This window comes from Lepidochelys olivacea (assembly GCF_965140295.1).
Source record: "Lepidochelys olivacea isolate rLepOli2 genome assembly, chromosome: 1".
Classification (NCBI taxonomy): Eukaryota; Metazoa; Chordata; order Testudines; family Cheloniidae; genus Lepidochelys; species Lepidochelys olivacea.
This window is the reverse complement of record NC_140411.1, coordinates 253023918-253044032: the sequence shown is the minus strand read 5'-3', so window position 1 is coordinate 253044032 and position 20115 is coordinate 253023918. Positions and strand designations below refer to the sequence as shown.

General features: G+C 40.1%; 1 protein-coding gene across 1 annotated transcript in view; it reads left to right on the top strand.

Moving 5' to 3' along the window:
• Positions 1–20115, top strand: part of LOC311514346 (uncharacterized protein) — a 240923-nt gene that overhangs the window by 47042 nt on the left and 173766 nt on the right. Inside the window, exon 3 of the mRNA XM_084616902.1 lies at positions 1947–2130. Within this exon, the coding sequence (XP_084473028.1) occupies positions 2001–2130 (130 nt within the window). The 5' untranslated portion in view covers positions 1947–2000. The remainder of the gene's footprint in view (positions 1–1946; positions 2131–20115) is intronic.

Here is a 20115-nt window from a genome sequence, read left to right as displayed (position 1 = left end):
TATGAGTCCTAGGCATGGACCAGAGCCCTGTTGTCCTATGTGATGTACATATAAAAAACAAAAAGCTGGTCCCAGCCCCAAAGAGTTTACAATCTAAGTATAAGGCAAGATACAACAAACAGATGGGGGAAAGGGGACAAGGAAACAATGAGACAATATTGGTCAGTACCATAGGCTTTGATCTTTGTATACCAGTTGCCCAGCTGATAATTTTTTGTAGGCATCACAGCAATGGAGAGTGTGAAGGAGGACAAGGAGGTAGTTTTGTGGATGTTTATGTGGAACTCTTCCCAAGTGTGAGGGGCAGCACAGAAGAAAACCGAGAGAACAATTAGGACCATAGGATTTTTATCCTGACAATTCGCCATTAAGGAACAGTAAAGATACAAGATCTCATTCCACTCAATCCTGGGTAGATGGAGTCCATTTGAAATAGGAGGAGAGCTCTAGTCTGGAGTGCATCTGTGTATGGGTGAGGTTACCAAATCGGTAACCAGCATCCTGAATCTGCAAGTAATGGAAGTGTAACCAGGTGCAGACTCACCAGCGGCGCCTCCTGCTGGTCATCTCAGGGAATTAGTGTTCCAACCTCCAGAGTGCCCTCTTTAGGCCAGTGTCTCACTTTGCTGCTGGCTCCCATGTCCCTCCCAGGACCCCGGTGCCCCTTTCACTGGGTGCTACCACCTGGCGGTACCCCACAGTTCTGGGTCTCCCACTCCTAGGGGAACCCCCACCTAGTATCCCTACCTCACCTCAGTTGTAGGCTCCTGCCAGTCACCAGCTAGCCCCCACACCCTGGGCCAGACTGCAGTATGAGCCACTCATCACAGGCAAGGTTGGGTTTGGACCTGCTGCCTCTGCCTACCTGTGGCTGTCCCTGCAACCCCCGTACCCAGTAGGCCTTCCCAGGCCTGTAGCCTGAGGCTTTCCTAGGCCAGAACTCCCCAGCTTCCTTGGCCTTTCCCCACCCCTGCTCCAAATGAGGTCCTCTATTCAGGTCTCTGCAGCCAGGTCCCTCCCTCTCAGAGCTAAAGAGAGAGTGCTTGTCTGCTCCTGGCTTTTATAAGGCCCGCTGGGTCTGTTTGGGGCATGGCCCCCAGCTGCAGCTGCTCTGCCAATCAGCCCAGCTCTTCCCCTGCCCCAGCCCTCTTCTAGGGCTATCTTAAACCCCTCTGGGCCTGAGTGGGTGTCGACTCCGCTACAGGAAGTGAATGAGGCTTTGTGTGGTTGCAGTGGCCCACGCACAAAGTTAGTTGCAGGATTATGACTCTGGGTCAGTAAATCTGATAAATGTTAGTCCAGCAAAAGCCGAAACACATTCTCCAATAGCAAACAATATAAAGGGGAATTAGACAAAACCTAGTCCTTATGCCTGTATTCCATAAAAACCTCAGCTCCTAAAATCTACACAACTATTGAGATGGGGCAACATTTAACTTCCAAAACAATTACCCCAATTGCTAGTGAACTATAGACTCCTCTGTTCTGCTGCTGTTTGCTCTTGTTTGGTCCCCAAGCCTGTAAGCAAAAGCATTAATTAGACCCCCCTGTACAAACATGGAGTCTCATTTAATCGGTGCAGGAGTGTGTGCTAGGCTCATAACCTGGGCTCTCCTGCTTAACCGAGTGAGAATGTTAAATGGTCCAGCCTATGGTACTTTAAAAACAAATCTTTAACAGAAAATGAATTCTCTTACATGACAATTAATGATATTCATTCTAATGTATATACCTCAAATCAATACATGGTTTTCTTTCCTGTATGTAGAGGATCTCAACTTCAAGTTCTTAGAATTTAAAGAATGGAAAATGAGCTAGAAAATACTGGTGATTCCTCTACCCTTTCAATTGTTGCTGTTGGCTTAATCCATTGAATAACAGAGTGGTGGCTTTTTTTGCACACACAGAAGACTGGTGGATTCTCACTCTTGTTTTTCTTTCCCCAGCACAATCGTCACCATGAGAGACCTTCATTACTATGCCCCAGGTTTACAGCTCATATGAAAATTTCACCTGGTATCCTTGCATCTCCCCAGATGCTCAGCACCAAGTTCCGGGGCTTTCCAGTCAAACAGATGAGTCAAAACAAGAAAAATTTCACAACTCAGAGAAACACCTGGAGAGATTCAGGTAAAATATTTGTGCTTTAAATAACAGTCTTATAAAACTGTCAGCAATACAAATGTGAACCTCTGTTGTCATCTCACTTTGTTTCCAAAAGTATAATGGAGAATGTAATAGAGAAAATAAAGACCTATGACTACTTTGTGCGTTCTGTTGTATTGCACACCCACACAGAGTATATACTCTTAAGTACATTAACTTTGAAAAAAATACTATCTTGCAGGCCCACAGTATACCTGAGAAGAGCATTATTTGCAATAACCACACTTTTTGTCATTTAATTCTGGTACTGTACATGGTGGCAGTACAATTCAATGGTATAGTATTTCAGTAATCAACACCAGTCCTGTATATTCAAAACAAAAATGTAGACTGTATTATTTCTAAATGGCAACAATTGTAGATGTATCCAAAATTAGAATTGACAACGAATTCACACACTTACTTCTTACCATTAAAGATCTGAGTGTACATAGGATACCACTTTTGAGGAGCTGTTAACTTTATAATGGTGATCACTGTAACCATCATCCCAAATAGATTAATAAAATTTCAGGCTAAATGGGGCTATTGTGATAATCTGGTTTAGCCTCTTGCACAGTCCATTAATTTTCACCCAACAACTCCTGAATTAAACCAATCACTTGTGATTGAACTAGAGCCTAACTTTTAGAAAGACATGGAGTCATGATCTGAAGATTTAAAGTGACAGAGAATCTCTCCTTGGTAATCTGTTCCCATGGTTAAACCACTCTTACTGTTAAAAATCGGTGCTATATTTTCAGCTTAAATGTGTCTAACTTCAACTCTCAGCCAGTGGATCTCATTATACAACAAAAATACAGCACTGATTGACCCAATTGCCAGTTTATTTTTTTCATGTGTACATATCTGCCTTTTGAACTATTGTTGTTGTCCTATATTGTATCAGGTCAGTCTGCCAGTAGACTTTGTGTTCTTAATGTTTTCGTGGTATGTTTGTATGGTTTGGCATAAAATCTCACTGACTTCAGGAGTGGGTGCAAGTGCACCAGAAACATGTCATATTGATTTTCATGAATACTATGTCCTATGTCTTTGAAAGAGCCATGACGACACCTCAGCCTACAAAACCTACTTAAGAATATTGCCTTGAGTTGTTAGGACTCTGCAGGAGGCGTTGTGTAACCTTTTAGCTGTCTCTGAAAAGCAGAAGCTCTAGTTAGTCTCTTCCCAGTAGTCTAGGGTCAAATGTTTACTCAGCAGGTGTCAGACATTTTCTCTATAGTCTTCAGCTTCAAAGGAGAATTGGTGTGAGGCCAAATGCCAAGTGCTGTGGAAATTCCTCCTGATATACTAAGGGCTACAGTTTATCTCAAATGACTGCTTAGAAAGGGCACAGGTTCACCCCAGGGAGTCTCAATTTAAGAGGCTCAAATTTAGGACCTGTCTCAAATTCTTCAAATCTGAGTGGAAACTATTTAACAACAGGTGTCTGGAAAATGCATGAAGAATATGAGGGTTTCTACATTAAGGCTATTTGGTCTGAATAGGAAATGAAGTTTAATTGTTACATTTCCCAGATGGAGCGATCTTTGAGATTTTTCTGGAAAGTATTTTGAAGATTATAGACCAAACATTACATAAGCCTAGCCACCACAGTAATATACATGAAAAATCAGAATATGCTTTTGTGTTTGTAGATAATTAGCTAGTATGTGTTCTATAGCAGAGAATTAATTGACCAAAATGCTCCCATGCTGTATGTAAACATATTCCAAAATAATAGTGCATCAGAAGGGAAAGCCCTGGGTATAACCAGTGAGCTATACAAATCAGTTGATCCACAGGGGTGGCTAGGAATGCTTTTGGAAAATATGTGAGTTAAAAAGTGTATACAGTTCTTTTTGTAAATTCTTAGAGGAATATGCTTATGCATCTTTTCTTGATTAATGTGCAAGTCACGTATGGAGGCTGATGTAATGCAAAATCAAGGTTAAATTACTGAATATTGTTGCTGCAATTTTTATGCTCTTTCATTATGGGCAGCACAGGTAGCAATGCCTACGGTAAAGTTTGCCCAACACTTCCCATTGTAAGCAACTGAAAACAGGGTCTTAGAACACTGCCAAACTTTAACGGTTTGGACTGAAATGTTTTATGTTGGGTGTCTGTCTCAGGCCATTTTGTTTGTTTGTTTCCTGTTTGTGTTTTGTTTTTGAAGTGTATGTTCAAATGGTTCGGCTGTTTCTGAAAAAGATGTTAGGGGAAATACGTTCTTTTGCCCATGTTAAAAAGCAATTTATTGTAATAGGGACTTAGAATTTGGTGTGTGTGTGGGGGGGTCATGCTGGTGACAAGAATGTGCCTTTTGTTGTCTTCGTGAAAAACTCACCCCCATTTGGCAGTTGTAGATGTCTGAAAAATCTCAGTTCACATGTGCTCAGTGGAGACTTGTTGGAATTTGGCAGCTAAATTCTGCCTTCACAAAGCATGCCCCTTCCACTTACAGCTCCTACATGTGGCCAGATTGTAGGGTTGCCATCTCTGAGATGCACTGCTTGTCCCCACCAGCCTTACCCTCCTCTACTCCTCTGCCCCGCTCATTCAAGCAGGAGTGCAGGTGGGGGACTGGGGGCAGTTCAAGTTCTCTTTTCCTCTTACCTTCCCACTACCCCCTACACCAACCCCCTCTCAGGAGCCCCTACCTCCCCGACCCCAATCCCTGTTTCCAACGCAAACTTGCCGGCGAGCCTCGGCCCATCCCAATTCCTGGTCCCCAGTGCTGGAAGGAGCCACTGCAGCTTCAGCAGGTTGAGGGCCTGGCACTCAGAGCAGGACCTAGGTGCTGGGCTGGTCATGCTCTGCTCCTAGCCATGCAATGTGTGCTTGCTGGTAATTTACAAGATCACTGCATGACTGGCCAGCTTACAAGGGAATGTTGGTGCAGTGGAAAAAAAAACCCCTAGCATGTTTTCATCATTGACTGGCAAGGCACTACAAAAACCAGCTGGGTGGCAACCTAGACTTTACATGCTCCATCCCTAGACTGAACATACTTCAGCCCAAGAGTGGAGGGATGAGCTCTGCTCTGCAACTGCTCTTCTCAGCTGCCCAGGGTTACTGTGGCCGCAGGCACAGGAGTTGAGAGCATGGAGAAAGTCTCCCCTGGGCTCTCAGTGCTCCCCCTGCTGACTTCCAGGCTATGAGGATTAGAGGGAAGAAGCTACCTGACTTTAGTGGACAACAGGGGAGGAAAATTATGGTGTTCTGTGGAACACCAGCAAAAATAATTAGAATAATCAAGGATCTATATGATAAAGCTGAATGTGCAGTCAGAGATAGTGTCATCACCAGCGCATGGTTTGCAGTTACAACTGGAGTAACACAGGGGCGTATTATGTCCAAATTTTTGTTTGCACTGGTTATTGACTAGCCATGAGGAAAGTAACTGCAGACGGCAACCGAGGAATTTTATGGACAAATGATAAAGCATGATGAGCAAATGATAAAGGATAACTTCGTTTGTGGTGATGACATTGTCCTGTGAAGTTTAACATATCACTTAATGGAAGAAAAGACCCAACTTTTGTTTACAGCAAAACAAGTTTTTTTATCAACAAGGGGAAGACAAATGATATGGCCATTTCTATCCCAAAAGTAATTATCAGAGTGGATGACAAAACACTAGAAGTCATTTTACCTATTTGGAGTGCAATGAGGGTAACATCATGCTAGATGTCAAGCAACGAATAGCAAAAGCACCAAACAACTTTCATACACTTGAAAATATTCGAAAGTAGCATAATTGGCACTGACACATATGTACAGATTTTTAATACTGGCATCATGTCTGTCCTCCTTTATAAAGCATGGACATCTACAACAGAAATTGGTAAGCTCAATTCATTCCAAAATAAATGCCTGCAGAAGTTTGTCCGAGTCCATTAGAATTTCTTGCAATATCAGAAATTGTACGTAGAGCAAAGCATCAAATACGGTAAGGAGACAATGATGCATGTATTTAGGACACACTTTAAGGATGCCACCACCAAGACTTCCATGGCAAGTGATAATGTGGACATGACCTGGAAAGAATCAGAGAGAGGGCAACCTAGCGAAACACAGAACAACAGAGAAAGAAGCCAAATTCACCAATGTGGCACTCAGAAACCTGAACGGACCAGCCCAAAATAAATGGTGGAAATTGGTGGACTCTCTATGAATCTGTGGATGCAGGAGGATACAGAAAAGAAAGAAGGTATTAATGTGTATGTATGTGTATGTGTTTTGACATGAGATATGTTGCTACATCAATGCATTCTAGAGTTCATACAGTCATTTAGTTTGCCATCAACTGATGGAGTTAGTCTTTTTATTCAAAACCATACATTTCTATTCCACATTCCAAGTCTAGGGAGCATAAAATTCAGCCAAATTCTTATGATGGTATATTTTGATAAAAGTAGCAATAAGATGAAAAATAAGAAGAAATTAGGTCAAAGAGATGTGTGAAGGGAACAAATCAGTGGAGAATCATGAAGACTAGTTGGAAGGCTTTATATAAGATTCTGAAACAGAGGTGGAGTCAGCTGATAGCTGTTGAGAATGCAGCAAAGTGTTCCTGCTGTCAGACACATATGAGGAAATGATCTCCCACGTTTTTGGAGTTAGTTTGTTGGATATGGCATGCTTATTTCCTGATTCCTGGTAAAGTGGAGAGGAGAAAAAAAAAAAGGTTCCCTGGACATATGTCTTTGGCTCAAGCAAAGGCAGATCTTATGCTTTATTATTTATGGTGATAGTTGATTCAACTGGGTTCTGAATCAGATTAAAATTAGCTACAAAGAACCAGGGAAACTTGCTGTCTCACCCACTCAGTTTTGTGCTTCACAAGAGAGAGCTCAGGCCCCTATACAGTGAAGCATTTAAGCACATAAAAAGGTAAGCACGTGTGTTAGAACATTGCTGAGCAAGGTTGAATGGAAGCTCATGCTTTGCCATGAGGCCCGAAACATTTCCATGTCCTTGATGCCTGAAGCCTTTTGCTCGGTCAGAAAGAAGTCTGCAGTCTTGCTCTTAGTGGAAGATGCTGTTTTTCCAAAATAAATTTTTGAGTTAGTTATCCCAGATAATTGTCTGATTACTTTATGCAGGCATCAACAGGCTGATTTACAGTCCACCCACACAGCAGCACAACTGCCTTTCACGAGCCGGCAGAGAGAGCCTTTTATTATTTGGTAGTAGTTCGGTTTATCTGGCGGAATGATGCAAATACAAACAGGAGGCTTAACTCTCAGAAACATTCAGGAAGCATCCTTCAGGAAGGGGTGTCATCAAAGTCCCCATGCTGCTGTACACATATAAATGCTCCCTCTTTTGTTCCTGCAGGACTCCAAAGAATAAAACCAAAACACAAAGCGGAGGAGGCACCACTGAGTGAATGCAACACTGTTTCCTTAATCCATGTGGATCAAAAACATGAACGTTTTGATTCTGTAAAGAATCTTCCTCAGCATGCTGGATGAATCACATGGATTAATAAAACACTGTTGAATTCACTCAGTGGTGCCTCCTCTGCTTTGTATTTTCTTTTTTTAGCCTTTGGAACCCTGCAGGAACAAAAGAAAGAGAATTTATATACGTACCATAGGCACTGGGTCTCTGATAAAACTCCCCCGGTATAAGGTATGTTTCCTAAATTTTTCTGCATACCAATATGTGTCTCGAATTTTTCTATGTGCTAAGCCCTTGGTTTGTTTTAATATTTATATTGATCATCTTGAGCTTCAAAATCTATGTACTGTGGATTTTTTTGTTTGTTCCTGCTTTAAGAGAGTGATGCAATTAAAACCATGCATTGGAAGACTCATAATTTAAACTGTGTGTTGTGGTGCAAAAAACTACATGTCATTTCAGTCACTTGCAAAAGAGTGGATGGAGGTTGTTGTCAGGGGTCCTTTCAGAGAAATGCTCAACTCTAATGACTTTCAGACCCATGGTGCAACTTGCTATACATTGAGGCCTTTAGGCTGGGAGGTGCTGCCCTTCCAATATAGATTTTTTTTTAAATTCTCATTCTACATATTCATGCATTTTATATAAAAAATATGTACACTTAAAATATATCCTAGTTCTATAAATGTAACAAATTGTGAAACCATGTGATAAACTGCAATTGTCATGTACCTTTGATCGCTTCACCTGTACTCTGTCTTCATCTCCCCTTACTTTTTACAGAAGCCAACCTCCACAAAAGTATTCCCTTCTGTTTCTCAAATGTGGAATTCACTTCTCCCTCCCATTATACTGGCCTAAGGCCCAATATGGGCAATATTCAGTCTCTCACCGGTGATGATAGGTTAAATGTCTATATCATTACCCATGAGAGATAAAAGCTGGAGCCCTTATATCATTTGGAAAAGGAAGTTCCCCAGCAACCCGTAGGACACACACAGAACTTGCTTCTTGTCTTGGCTATCCTGATGTATGTGGCTCAAAAGTTGTGACACTTTTATGTACAGAAAAACTATTTTAGAGGTGTTTTAGATTTCAGTTTTAATGTTTGTCATTCTGAACTCTGTACAGTGGATACATGTTAACTATGATGCATGGTTTGAAGTCAGAGGAATAAAAAATAGTCCAAATTAAACACTCTCTAAAATAGCTCTTCTGTATAATGTGTAGCATACACAGAATGTGGGTTGTAATATAAAGATTTTTATCAGCATTCTATTTACCCACTGACTTCAGTGGGTTTGCACTGGTGTAGCTGAAAATCTTGCCCATCGTCTTTTAGCCTATGGAAACTCCACCTGTGGGGATCACTAGGTTAAGCTGAGCGGACCAAGCCCTTATGGAAAGTAACTTGGTCTGATATAGCAGTCTGACATGCATATGAATAGGAAATCCACGCCTTCAGTCCCCTGGATACCACAAAAAGGTGTATCCTGGTATCTGACTTTAGGTTATCTCCTCAGTACGTGAAGTTCCTTCCGAGGGGATGTAGGTGCCATCACAACTCAGTCTGTGTTGTAGCATAGTAAGTTTCTATTTATGAGCTCTTTGTGTTCCCCTTTAATAATGAGTTAGGGATTCTGACTCCAAACTAGAAAAACACTTAAACCCATGTTTAAGTACTTTCCTGGAGATTGGGTCCTCCGTTCTTGTGGGCACCCCTCGTGTAAGGCCAAGAGTTTTAAAAAATGGGTGCCTTAAGTTAGGCTCCTAAGTCTATATTGAGGCACCTGATGATTCTCAAGTGCTGAACACCCAACAGCTTCCATTATCTTCACTTGTTTATGTAGTCAAATTTTAGGTTACTAGAATTGGTGAGTTCCATCCTCCAGATGCTAAAAATCCTTCTCTAAATACAGCATTTCCTGTGTGTTCAGGACAGCCCAATTTGCAGTCAAAGGCCTGAAGGCCATTGTGGTGCTGGAATTGTACCTTTAATATCTACTATAATTATTAACTGACTGTCTGACCTGTAAGAGAACTTGTTCCATATTTAAACCATTGGTATTTATTATGACATAGCAAAACCCATTTTGAACGAACAAACAAGCCCCCAGCCATTTTTGCTTTATTTCTGTTGATATACTGACTTGACAGGTCATTGTAGCCTAAGAGAATTATAGCAAAGTGGTTCCTCTGTTTCTGTAGGAGTTTGTGTTGCCAGCTCTTGCAATGTTAGCATGAGTCTCGCTGTAGTTGATATTTTGCTTAAAGCTCCAGCTACTGGATGCAATTAACTACAAGAGAATCTCAGCTTTCATTAAAGGAGAAATTAACTTGCTAGCCCTTATGGTTGCAGAGCAAAGCTTGAAAAGGAGACCTGAATACAAACTAAAGGCTAATAAACCATAAGGAAATAAAAGGAACCTAAAATTTATGATTTTTCTAAGAAATCTTATAGTTTTTAAGCCAATCTGTTGCATTTTTGGAGCTTCATGATATTTGAGTGGGGGTGATAATAATGGCATTTCAACATACATCACTCACCTGAGCTCTGAGGAAGCTATGACTGGAGGAGAAAGATACACACACCAATATCTTGTAATAGACCCTATAAGGGCTGTTATTGCCTTTCAAACAGGGGTGCTAAGCTGTTGTGATCTGGGGACAGGTCAGATGATTTTTATCCTCCCAGGCAATCCGACTGAATTTTGGAGGTGAAGATGTGAGGGGTCGTAGGTCTCAAACATGGGCCCAAGCATCAGCCTTGGGGGAACCCACACATGGTGAGATGCCCACTTGCCTCTCACAGTTGTAATGCCCACAGTGGTACTGTCATGGCTTCCAACATAACCAGTTTTTTGTTCACTGCACAAGATGGTTTCCTCCCATAGTTTCATCCCAGAAGCAGTCTTGAGTGGCTGTGATGGAAGGACTCAGCTATCCATCAAAACATCATCTGATCAGTCCCAAAGTGGAAGCCGCTCACACCCTGCTGGATAGATTGCAATGGCTCTTACAGGATCCATTCCAACATGGTGGGTATGTCCAGTAATTTCTGTACAGAAGTGCTCTTCATTATACTCAAGGTGTAAGGGGATACGATAGTGTGATGACTGGTGCGTATGTTGCCTCTTTGCTTCCTGCTTGTTTTATTTTTGTTTTGTTTCTTGGTTCTTGCTCCCTGAACTCAGTGTTCCTGTTTAAGGCTTTCTGTGTGTGCATAGTGTTGGGTGTGGTGCAGCTACTCAGGGTCAGGTGCAACATATCTTCTGTTTGGACTGTTGCCATGTTTTGTTCAGACTGTTGCTGACCCTGGTTCAGGTTATTATATGTTTTGATTGATAACCTACCTGTGTGTCTGGCTTCAGGGTTTTTTTGCGGGGGTGTGTGTTTTTGGACTGCTGTTCTGGGGTGTATCAGAATGTACCATTATGGCGACAAGTGCTTCTATTCTGCAACCCAGGCTGCCTGCACATACTTTATCATGCTCTCAGAGCTATGCTTGTTTGTATCTTACAGAACTGGCCAATAAAACATAACTTTTTTAAAGGGTCAACTCAACATTGCATGGGAATAGGATGGCAGGGATAATAAAAACCTAATGCAATATTTTCTCCCTCCATTGAGAGATATAATAATTAAGTGCCAGCTACCACTGAAAATAATGTTAAACAGACATTTGACCCTAATAATGTGAACTAACATTGGTGTGGTGTTTTTTTAATAAAACCCCTGAGAAAGGTAGTTTTAAAAGGGTGGCTGCCCCCATTTGTATGATAGACATGTGCAAGCATCCCACACCCACAACTCTATTCACCAAAAATACAGATATTCCACTCATGGGTTTCTCTGGCATTGTGGTGCTTTTTCCAATGTGGACAATGACTACTAGGAAGTGGAAACTACCAGGAGAAGGAGGAGGTCATCAGGGCCCTGATTCAGGCAAGCACGTAAGCCTGTCCATCCATTTTCAGGAAAGCACTTCAATGGCATTTACACATGCTTAAGCACCCTTCCTGAAAAGGAATGATTCCCAGGGCCTCACTTCATTTCTACTTATGACCTACACCTGGATTTGAAATGATGTCTGTGGAGGTGAAAGGTGAGGGAAGAGGTAATTACGTGGGTTCCATGGAGTCCTACAGTGTTGCCTATGGCTACCTTCATCTTTAATAAGGAAGTGTGGCACGTCATATTTGCAATTCTCAATGTGTGATACTCTATCTTGGTTGGGGCTGGCTGCACCTCCATATCAAAGATGAGGGCAGCTGCAATTTCCTCCATTACATGCAATTTAGCTTCAGCCCTAAAGCTCCTGGCAGGGTGCCAGTGTGGCCCTCTTTGGCTAAATTTTGATTCATCTGGGTTAAAGCATTAACCCCTTTGCTTCAAAGACCTTTATTTCGTCAAAATGTTTTCAGCATTTTATGGACAAATATTTTTTAAAAATCTCTTAAAGCGATGTCTTTCTTTATTTACTATGATGAATTGCGAGTAGTGCTTCAGTTAAATGAACAATCAACAAATAAAGAAAATAATGGAATCCGTTCTTGTTCCTACTGAAACATTACTATAAATGCTACTTCACAAATGCCATTAAAATGCATGTCAGGAATTTTCCTTGGCTGCCTATATGCCTTCTTTTAAGATCATTCAACTACATAATGACTTTTAAAGATATTCTTTTTGAAGTGGAAAAACTTTGTTCACAGGCTAGCTGCAAAAGATATTCATGGATTTTCAATGCAAGATTTTAGGAACATCTTAATTTCATTACTCTGAATGATTTTTTCAAAAATAGTTAAATTGAACTATGGTTTTGTGTTTCTGTGTTTCCCGTATCTTTTATTTACTAAGAATGATTTTAAATTAAACATCACTATAAATCAACTGGCAAGAAAATCATAGGCATGTATTCTTTCATTTTGCATTTTATTCTGGACACATACATTTTTTGTTTTCAAAATCACATTTGATGCATTTTTGTCTTTAAAACTAATACAGCTACTTAGTTGCATTCATTTCTATGTGAGTACATTCACAGATTTGCAAACTCTTTGGAACCCATTATCTGAATTCTGGTTCTGCCTTGAAAAGTGACTCTGTAGAAATGGGATTTTGGGATTCTAAGGTCATTGTGTTGCACTGATTTCCACATCCAATTTGCTCAGGCTGCAAATAAAAAGATGTTTTCTTTCTAGCTATGAGCCCCACGAATTCTCCCTTGCTTCTCAGAGTCAAGATGTATACTTCCCATACTTCACGTCATCACTAGCAGTAAAAGTTCAGTGAGCTCAGTTAGGCCCTTGGCTACACCTGTGCAAACACATTGCCTTCAGATTATGTCCTCAGTTAACATGTCCACAAACCCTCTGGTGGCTAATGAGGTTGCACAGATACAGTACTATCAAAGTCATAGTCTGAAGACACTGGGGTTGCACAGGTGAAATTATTGAATTTTGCCTAGAGAACCTTTATGTCTGCTCATGAGATACAAGACAAAAAGATCCTAGATGGACTATCAGAACCTAGAGTTAGTTTGTGGGCTGGCAGTTAGAAAAAATATTGCTATATTTGCAATATAGAAAATGAAAAATAGCAGCAGCATCATGGCATATCCCAGCGAGACCTTTGCAGATGGAGTGCCACCTGGATCGGCACAGTCTCCATCTAGGTCCTTAAGATGGTCTGGCTGGATATTCAGTATATGTCCATCATTGGTGATCTTATCATGCCACTGAAACTTTTGGCAACCATGTGATCACTGGCCTTATAGTGGCATTCCTTGGTAAATACACTTTATAATTTGTAATTGAAGCAATATAGCAATTGCAATTCAATATCCCCTTGTTGTTTTGGGTTGAGACAATAAGAATAAAAGTCCCTGATATGCCTTCTTTATATACTTATATGATGTCCCCTCTTATTAGTTTCCTTGTTAAGGTAAACAATACCAATCTTCAGTTTCTCTTCATAGGAGAGTGTTTTGAGGCTCTTTATCATTCTTTCTGTCCTCCTCTGAACCCCCTCTAATTTAACAGTATCATTTTTGTGATGGGGTGACCAGTTCTGCAAACAGCGGTGGAGCCACACAGGGTGGAGCTCTGTCTTATGGTTATTTGGTGGTCAATTTTTCATATAGATACCCATTCTGACCTTCACAAATGGATATAATCTTGTAAGTATTATTGGTAAAAGTGGTTTATTGTTTTGCACAATATATTTCATTTTTGTAGTCTCTGAAGTTGTTCTCCATCAAGATTTCTTAGCTGGTCAGGATTTTTTTCTTCCGTAAAAATGGACAGATGGTACGGTCTATTATTTTATAAGTGTTCTGCGTTTGTGACATTGCTTGTCTGAGAAAGGGAAAAGCACAACCTAGTGGCTTGTTTGCAATGTTAAAATATCTATTATGGGCTGTCATGATTAAGCAATGTGATATCAGCCCTTGTGAAATGGTGTCTCTTTGAGAAATCCAGGTGAGGTGGAAGACTTTCTTTGTTTCTCTTAAATCCTATAAGCATGGGAACAGTGATTTTTGCCTGTGGAAGGCAAGAGATTCCCTTGAAATATTCATCTTTCAACCACAATCAAAGTCAGTCAATTCCTATAACTTTCTTGAAGAGTCCTTTTATTTTATCATAGCCTATAGTCAAAAGGACCTCTGAGTAAACTAAAGGGAACATCATTGAGATGATAAACAACCCCATTGGGAGTTCACCCTGGCTTGGTAACAATATGGACATTGAAGACCTTTTAGGGTATGTCTACACGGCAAGCAGAAACCCACTGCAGCAATTCTCAGAGCCTGGATCTACAGAATCAGGTTTGCGCTATGGTGCTGAAAATAGCTGTGTAGATAGTCATGCTTGGGCTCTGAAGACCACCCCCCTCCCTGAATTTCAGAGCCTGAGCTCCAGACCAAGCCCAAACAGCTACATTGCTGTTTTTAGTGCTGTAGCACAAGCCCAAGTCTATAGAGACTCGCTGCTATGAGTTTCTGCTTGCCATGTAGATGTATCCATAGTTTTGTTTCAACACAAAATGCTCTCAGAGCTTTAAATGCTATGGGACAAATCCTGAGGTCTTTTCTCAATTTAGTTTGGTCTTTACCTAGGTAAGACTCACTCTAATATAAATGACTGAGTGAAAATTTCAGGATTTGGCCAAATATGTAGTCATTGAGGTCTTGCTGACTTGTATGTTTCAGTAAGTATCTTTGCTTGTCTCAGTGTTCTTGTCTCAGTGTTATTCATACATAAATCAGGGTGCTTCAAAAAGGTGGGTAATTAGCATTAACTCCCCATTTTATAGAAGGGGAAACTGCTGCAGAGAGGTTAAGTGATTTGTCCTATGTCACACAGTTAGTCAGCAGCAGAGCCAGAAACTGAACCCAAGTCCATCTGTCTACCTAGGTTTTCATACCATGCTCACCATCACAGATTTTTAGTGAAGGAGACTGAGGTCTCCTCCTGATTTCTTATCTCATTCCCTTTCTATTGGATCATCTTTCTCCAATAATATTGTACCTAATTGCGACACATGAAGTGTGGATTTATGGGCTGTACCCATATACACACTAAGATGTCTATATTTTCATCAGTTCTATATAATTATATCCATGCCTCTTTATAAATTATTTTTAACTTGAAAATTCCCACCACTGTGCATTTGAGAAGCTTAATAATGACTGACAATTGCCTGATACCACCATATACTCTTTATATGATCAAGAATCCAAATTTTTGTGTAATAAAAAGATATTTCGTTCTATGGAAAAAATTAGTCTAGATTTCTTTTCTAATTAGATGCCTAAAAAACATTCCTTCCCCAAGTGAAATATGCTTTGTGGTCTCTGCTGAGCTTTTAAGTCCATTTGATGGGACCTTTTGCACAATAGCTTACCATCAGTGATCTTAGGAGGTGAGTGTTTACTCAGAGGCCCAAGACTAAATCTTCAAGGAGAATGCACACTGGAGGTTTTCAATATAAATTCATATAAATCAAGCACTCAGACAGAGAGAAGTGTAGTGCAACCTGCATTCTGGGTATTTATACAATGCACCTCACTTGCACAAGAACAGAAGAGGTCTGTTTTAAAGCTCTAATTTGCTAATCTTTTATGTGCACTGAATTAATCATTTTATGAAAGGGGGTGGGGTATTGGTGGTGAGATTAAAGAAGTGTATTAGTTTATTAAGAATAAGTTGTTTTACTGTTAAAAGATTGTAAAATTCAATGTGTCTGTACTTTTCAAACAAAGTAAAATGCTATACAATGTACCGTGTATTAGGAATGTCAAGATTCTTGAAAAGGGATACAGCTCGCAGCACAAAAATCTAAACTTTTGTTAATGTATAGGCATTCATCATCTGCTGTTCATTAACACACATATTGCTAATGCCTGGCAATGGGGCGAACATTTTTCTGGAGTGGGGTCGAAAAACTAATTATTCACCATATGGTGGCTGGCTCAGCAACAATTGCTGAAGCCATGGAAGCAAAAGGAAGTTGGCTGGTTGATTTCTTTGGGCAGTTTGCACAGCGATGACTCTCTTGACACATGCCATTCATGTGGCCTCTGAATAACAGATGGGCTAAGGCTGGGAACTGTGGAAAAATCATGGCAGAGATCTGGTGGCAGCCTCTGTCTTTTTATCCTTCAGAATGACTTTGGGTCACATGGTCTGTGAAAATAACAAGCAGGGGATTGTACTCTAAGGATTTCCCTGCTTCTTTCATAAAGCCAGAGTGTAATTTTGACTGCCTTTTCGTATTTTGTTTATTAAAGGGATCAGGGTTTTAGATGAAAGAGATTACTTGGTTTGTGGTAGGGGCTTGTGCTATGGCAATGACACTCAGCTCATTGTTAGCAGGAAAAATGCTGGCAGTTTGATAAGGGATAAGAAAATGGAGGGGGTTTAAATTAAAATTTAAATTACTGCTTATTTGTTCTCTTCTCATTTGTAAATCTCACATAGGCAAGTTAAGATAAGAGCTGTTTTAGATTCAGAATACTCAAACCTGAAATGAGTTAGTGTTTTATTCCAGAGGAGCTTAGGAAGGGAGGGTAAGATTAATTTGAACATGCTGCACTTGCAACTTGTGTGCTTTCTGGATTTTACATTGTTCCAAAGACGTAAAAAATGGGGAAGAAGGTGAAAGTTGCCAACAGGAGATTTTCTAGGATTTTTATGCCTTCTAAAATAACAATCAGATTACCTTGAACCATTGATTGTAAGCAAATTAAATTTTAATTAACTGTGGTAGATCATGGCAGCTCAGATCAGAACTTTCTTCTATCTCTTCCTACATGACTGTTCTTAACAAAAGGAAAAGTGAGTGTGCAATACAGGTATTTACAGTGCCATTCTTGTACTGTATTTATTCAGAGTTACCACTCTGATGCTGGTCATGATGAGTATCATTTAGCTTGGTTATAAAATGAGAAAGTGGCCCCAAACTAAATATCCAAAAAGTTTGTATCTACACCTAAATTTTGTAGTTTGAGCCTGTCTCTTTAAAAAAAAATGGCTTCCAAACGGAAAGGTAGTATGCAAGGCCTGAGCTCAGGACCCTCCTTTTTTTCACCCTGTGTGTGTGAACCACAAAATTCTCTGATCATGTTTAAATGATAGCATTACAGAAAAGACAGTCTCTTATAGATTCAAACTCGAGGTTCAAACAATACAAAATAAATAATGAAGTGAATATTTTTGTTGTGGAGTGACATTATTTATTGTTCATAAGTTTTCAGGTGGCTGCTGGGCATGAATGTAAGTGTTTGTTAATCCTAAAAGTTTCACAAGTTTTAGCATGAACAGCTTTTATCTGAAAAGTATGATCTCTCATGTGTTAATGATTCTTCTATTTAGAAAGTTTATCATCCAGTCAAAGACAAGAAACAATGTCATGTAACTTCTGAAAGGCACACACTGGTAGAGTGGAGTCACATTTCACAGCCCATACTCTAGACACACACCCACACACACAGAGGTTTACATTTGCTCACATAAATTAGTTGATGAAATTTTAAGAATAATGAAGACGTTTGTAAAAATAAGGTTTGATTCTCATGCATAAAGAAGGGTTAAATTCACAAGTATTATTTGCAATGGATAATTTGTCCAGCTCTAATTCAAACTCTTTTTGGCATTCCTGGAACTTAAAAATATCTCTGCTTCTTTAGGGGCCTTACTCACAATGAGTACCAATTACTCTCAGGGTATGTCTATACTACCCACTGTATCAGTGGGCAGTGATCGATCCAGCGGGGGTTGATTTATCGTGTCTAGATGCAATAAATCGACCCCTGAGTGCTCTCCCGTCGTCTCCTGTACTCCAACACCGTGAGAGGTGCAGGCAGAGTTGATGGGGGAGTGGCAGCAGCTGACTCACCACAGTGAAGACACCACGGTAAGTATGTCTAAGTACGTCAACTTCAGCTACGTTATTCACGTAGCTGAAGTTGCGTAACTTAGATCGATCCCCAACGCTAGTGTAGACCAGGCCTCAGATAATTCTACTGAACTGAATTGGGACTATTTGCAGGAGTAAGTACTACTGATTGTAAGAATTCTAGTATTGAGTAGTGTGGGGGGGGTTGGAGGGGGTGCAAAATACCTGTCAAGGTTCCTTCCCCACTCTGAACTCTAGGGTATAGATGTGGGGACCTGCATGAAAGACCCCCTAAGCTTATTCTTACCAGCTTAGGTTAAAAACTTCCTTAAAGTACAAATTTTGCCTTGTCCTTGAACCCTATGCTGCCACCACCAAGCGTGTTAAACAAAGAACAGGGAAAGAGCCCACTTGGAGACGTCTTCCCCCCAAAATATCCCCCCAAGCCCTACACCCCCTTTCCTGGGGAAGGCTTGATAAAAATCCTCACCAATTTGCATAAGGGAACACAGACCCAAACCCTTGGATCTTAAGAACAATGAAAAAGCAATCAGGTTCTTAAAAGAAGAATTTTAATTAAAGAAAAAGTAAAAGAATCACCTCTGTAAAATCAGGATGGTAAATACCTTACAGGGTAATCAGATTCAAAACATAGAGAATCCCTCTAGGCAAAACCTTAAGTTACAAAAAGACACAAAAACAGGAATATACATTTCATTCAGCATAACCTATTTTACCAGCCATTTAACAAAAGGAAATCTAACGCATTTCTAACTAGATTACTTACTAACTTAACAGAAGTTCTGAAGAGCATTCCTGATCTGTTCCCGGCAAAAGCATCATACAGACAGACAGACCCTTTGTTCCCCCCCCCACCCGCTTTGAAAGTATCTTGTCTCCTCATTGCTCATTTTGGTCATGTGCCAGCGAGGTTATCTTAGCTTCTTAACCCTTTACAGGTGAAAGCGTTTTGCCTCTGGCCAGGAGGGATTTTATAGTTCTGTATACAGAAGGTGGTTACCCTTCCCTTTATATTTATGACAATACCTAACTTGTTTCAAGACTGAACTTAATAAGTTTATGGAGAGGATGGTATGATGAGATTGCCTACAACAGTGTATGGCCCGCCAATGGCTGGAGATGGAACGCTAGATGAGGAGGGATGTGAAAGTTGCTTTTGAATACTATGATTTCAGGTAAGAGATGAGCAATAGGAGCAGAAGAATTCCTAGGATGGAAAGACCCTACGTTTTTCTAAATATCTTTAGTAATAAAAGAGGGGGAAATAGGATAATATATGCTAAAGATCAGCAAAACTGATTCTAAACCGAAGGTTTTTTTCTTAGTTTTCCATTAGGTGTGTATAGCAACTTTGCTTTGAGCTTTTTGCTTTTTAAAAATGTTCATTTGATGATGACCTTAACATTCTGATGTAGCTTTTTAAAAAGGTGATAGCTGTGTTTGTTTTAATAACTGTCAGTTTTATAAAAGAAGTTGTGTAGGAAAAATGCAAACATTCTAGATAAAAATAGTTAGTGAACAAAAAAGTCAGGTATTAAAACATTTACAATTAGGGTGACAAGAAATCTTAAGTTTTTCTATTATTTTGTATTAAGCTTTATTTTTTTTCAAAACATTTTCCCAAGAAAGTCTCTCCTTTCTGCTATGTATAGATGATTTGTTTCTACCTCAGGTCCTACCCAAGTTACCAGCAAACTGACCACATCACATTCTTATTTACATAGCCCTAAATTCTAAGGAAATCTTTTCTTTTTATATGTTGGGTCATAAGAGTGTCTACATCCTTCATCTGGGAAGTTGGGTAAATGCCTGGCTGGGAAAAACATCCATATCTGTATGAATTGGCATAAATTTTGGGGATGCGTCAGTCCAGCCTTATCTGGCTCTGTTACCCAGGGTTTTCAGAACCCAAAGCAATGGTAACTTTACTGTTTTTCTCCAGATGGTGTCAGGAATAAATCAATGGGGACACAGTTGCTCCAACTGTTATGTGATCGATACAAACCAGAATGCTTTTACCTAAAACTACTTTTTATTAGATCTTAAACACATATACACATGCTGTCGCAGTAGGTTCAGAGTATCTCAAAAATATTTATATTTACCAAAAATTAAGAGATGGTTTCGAAGAAT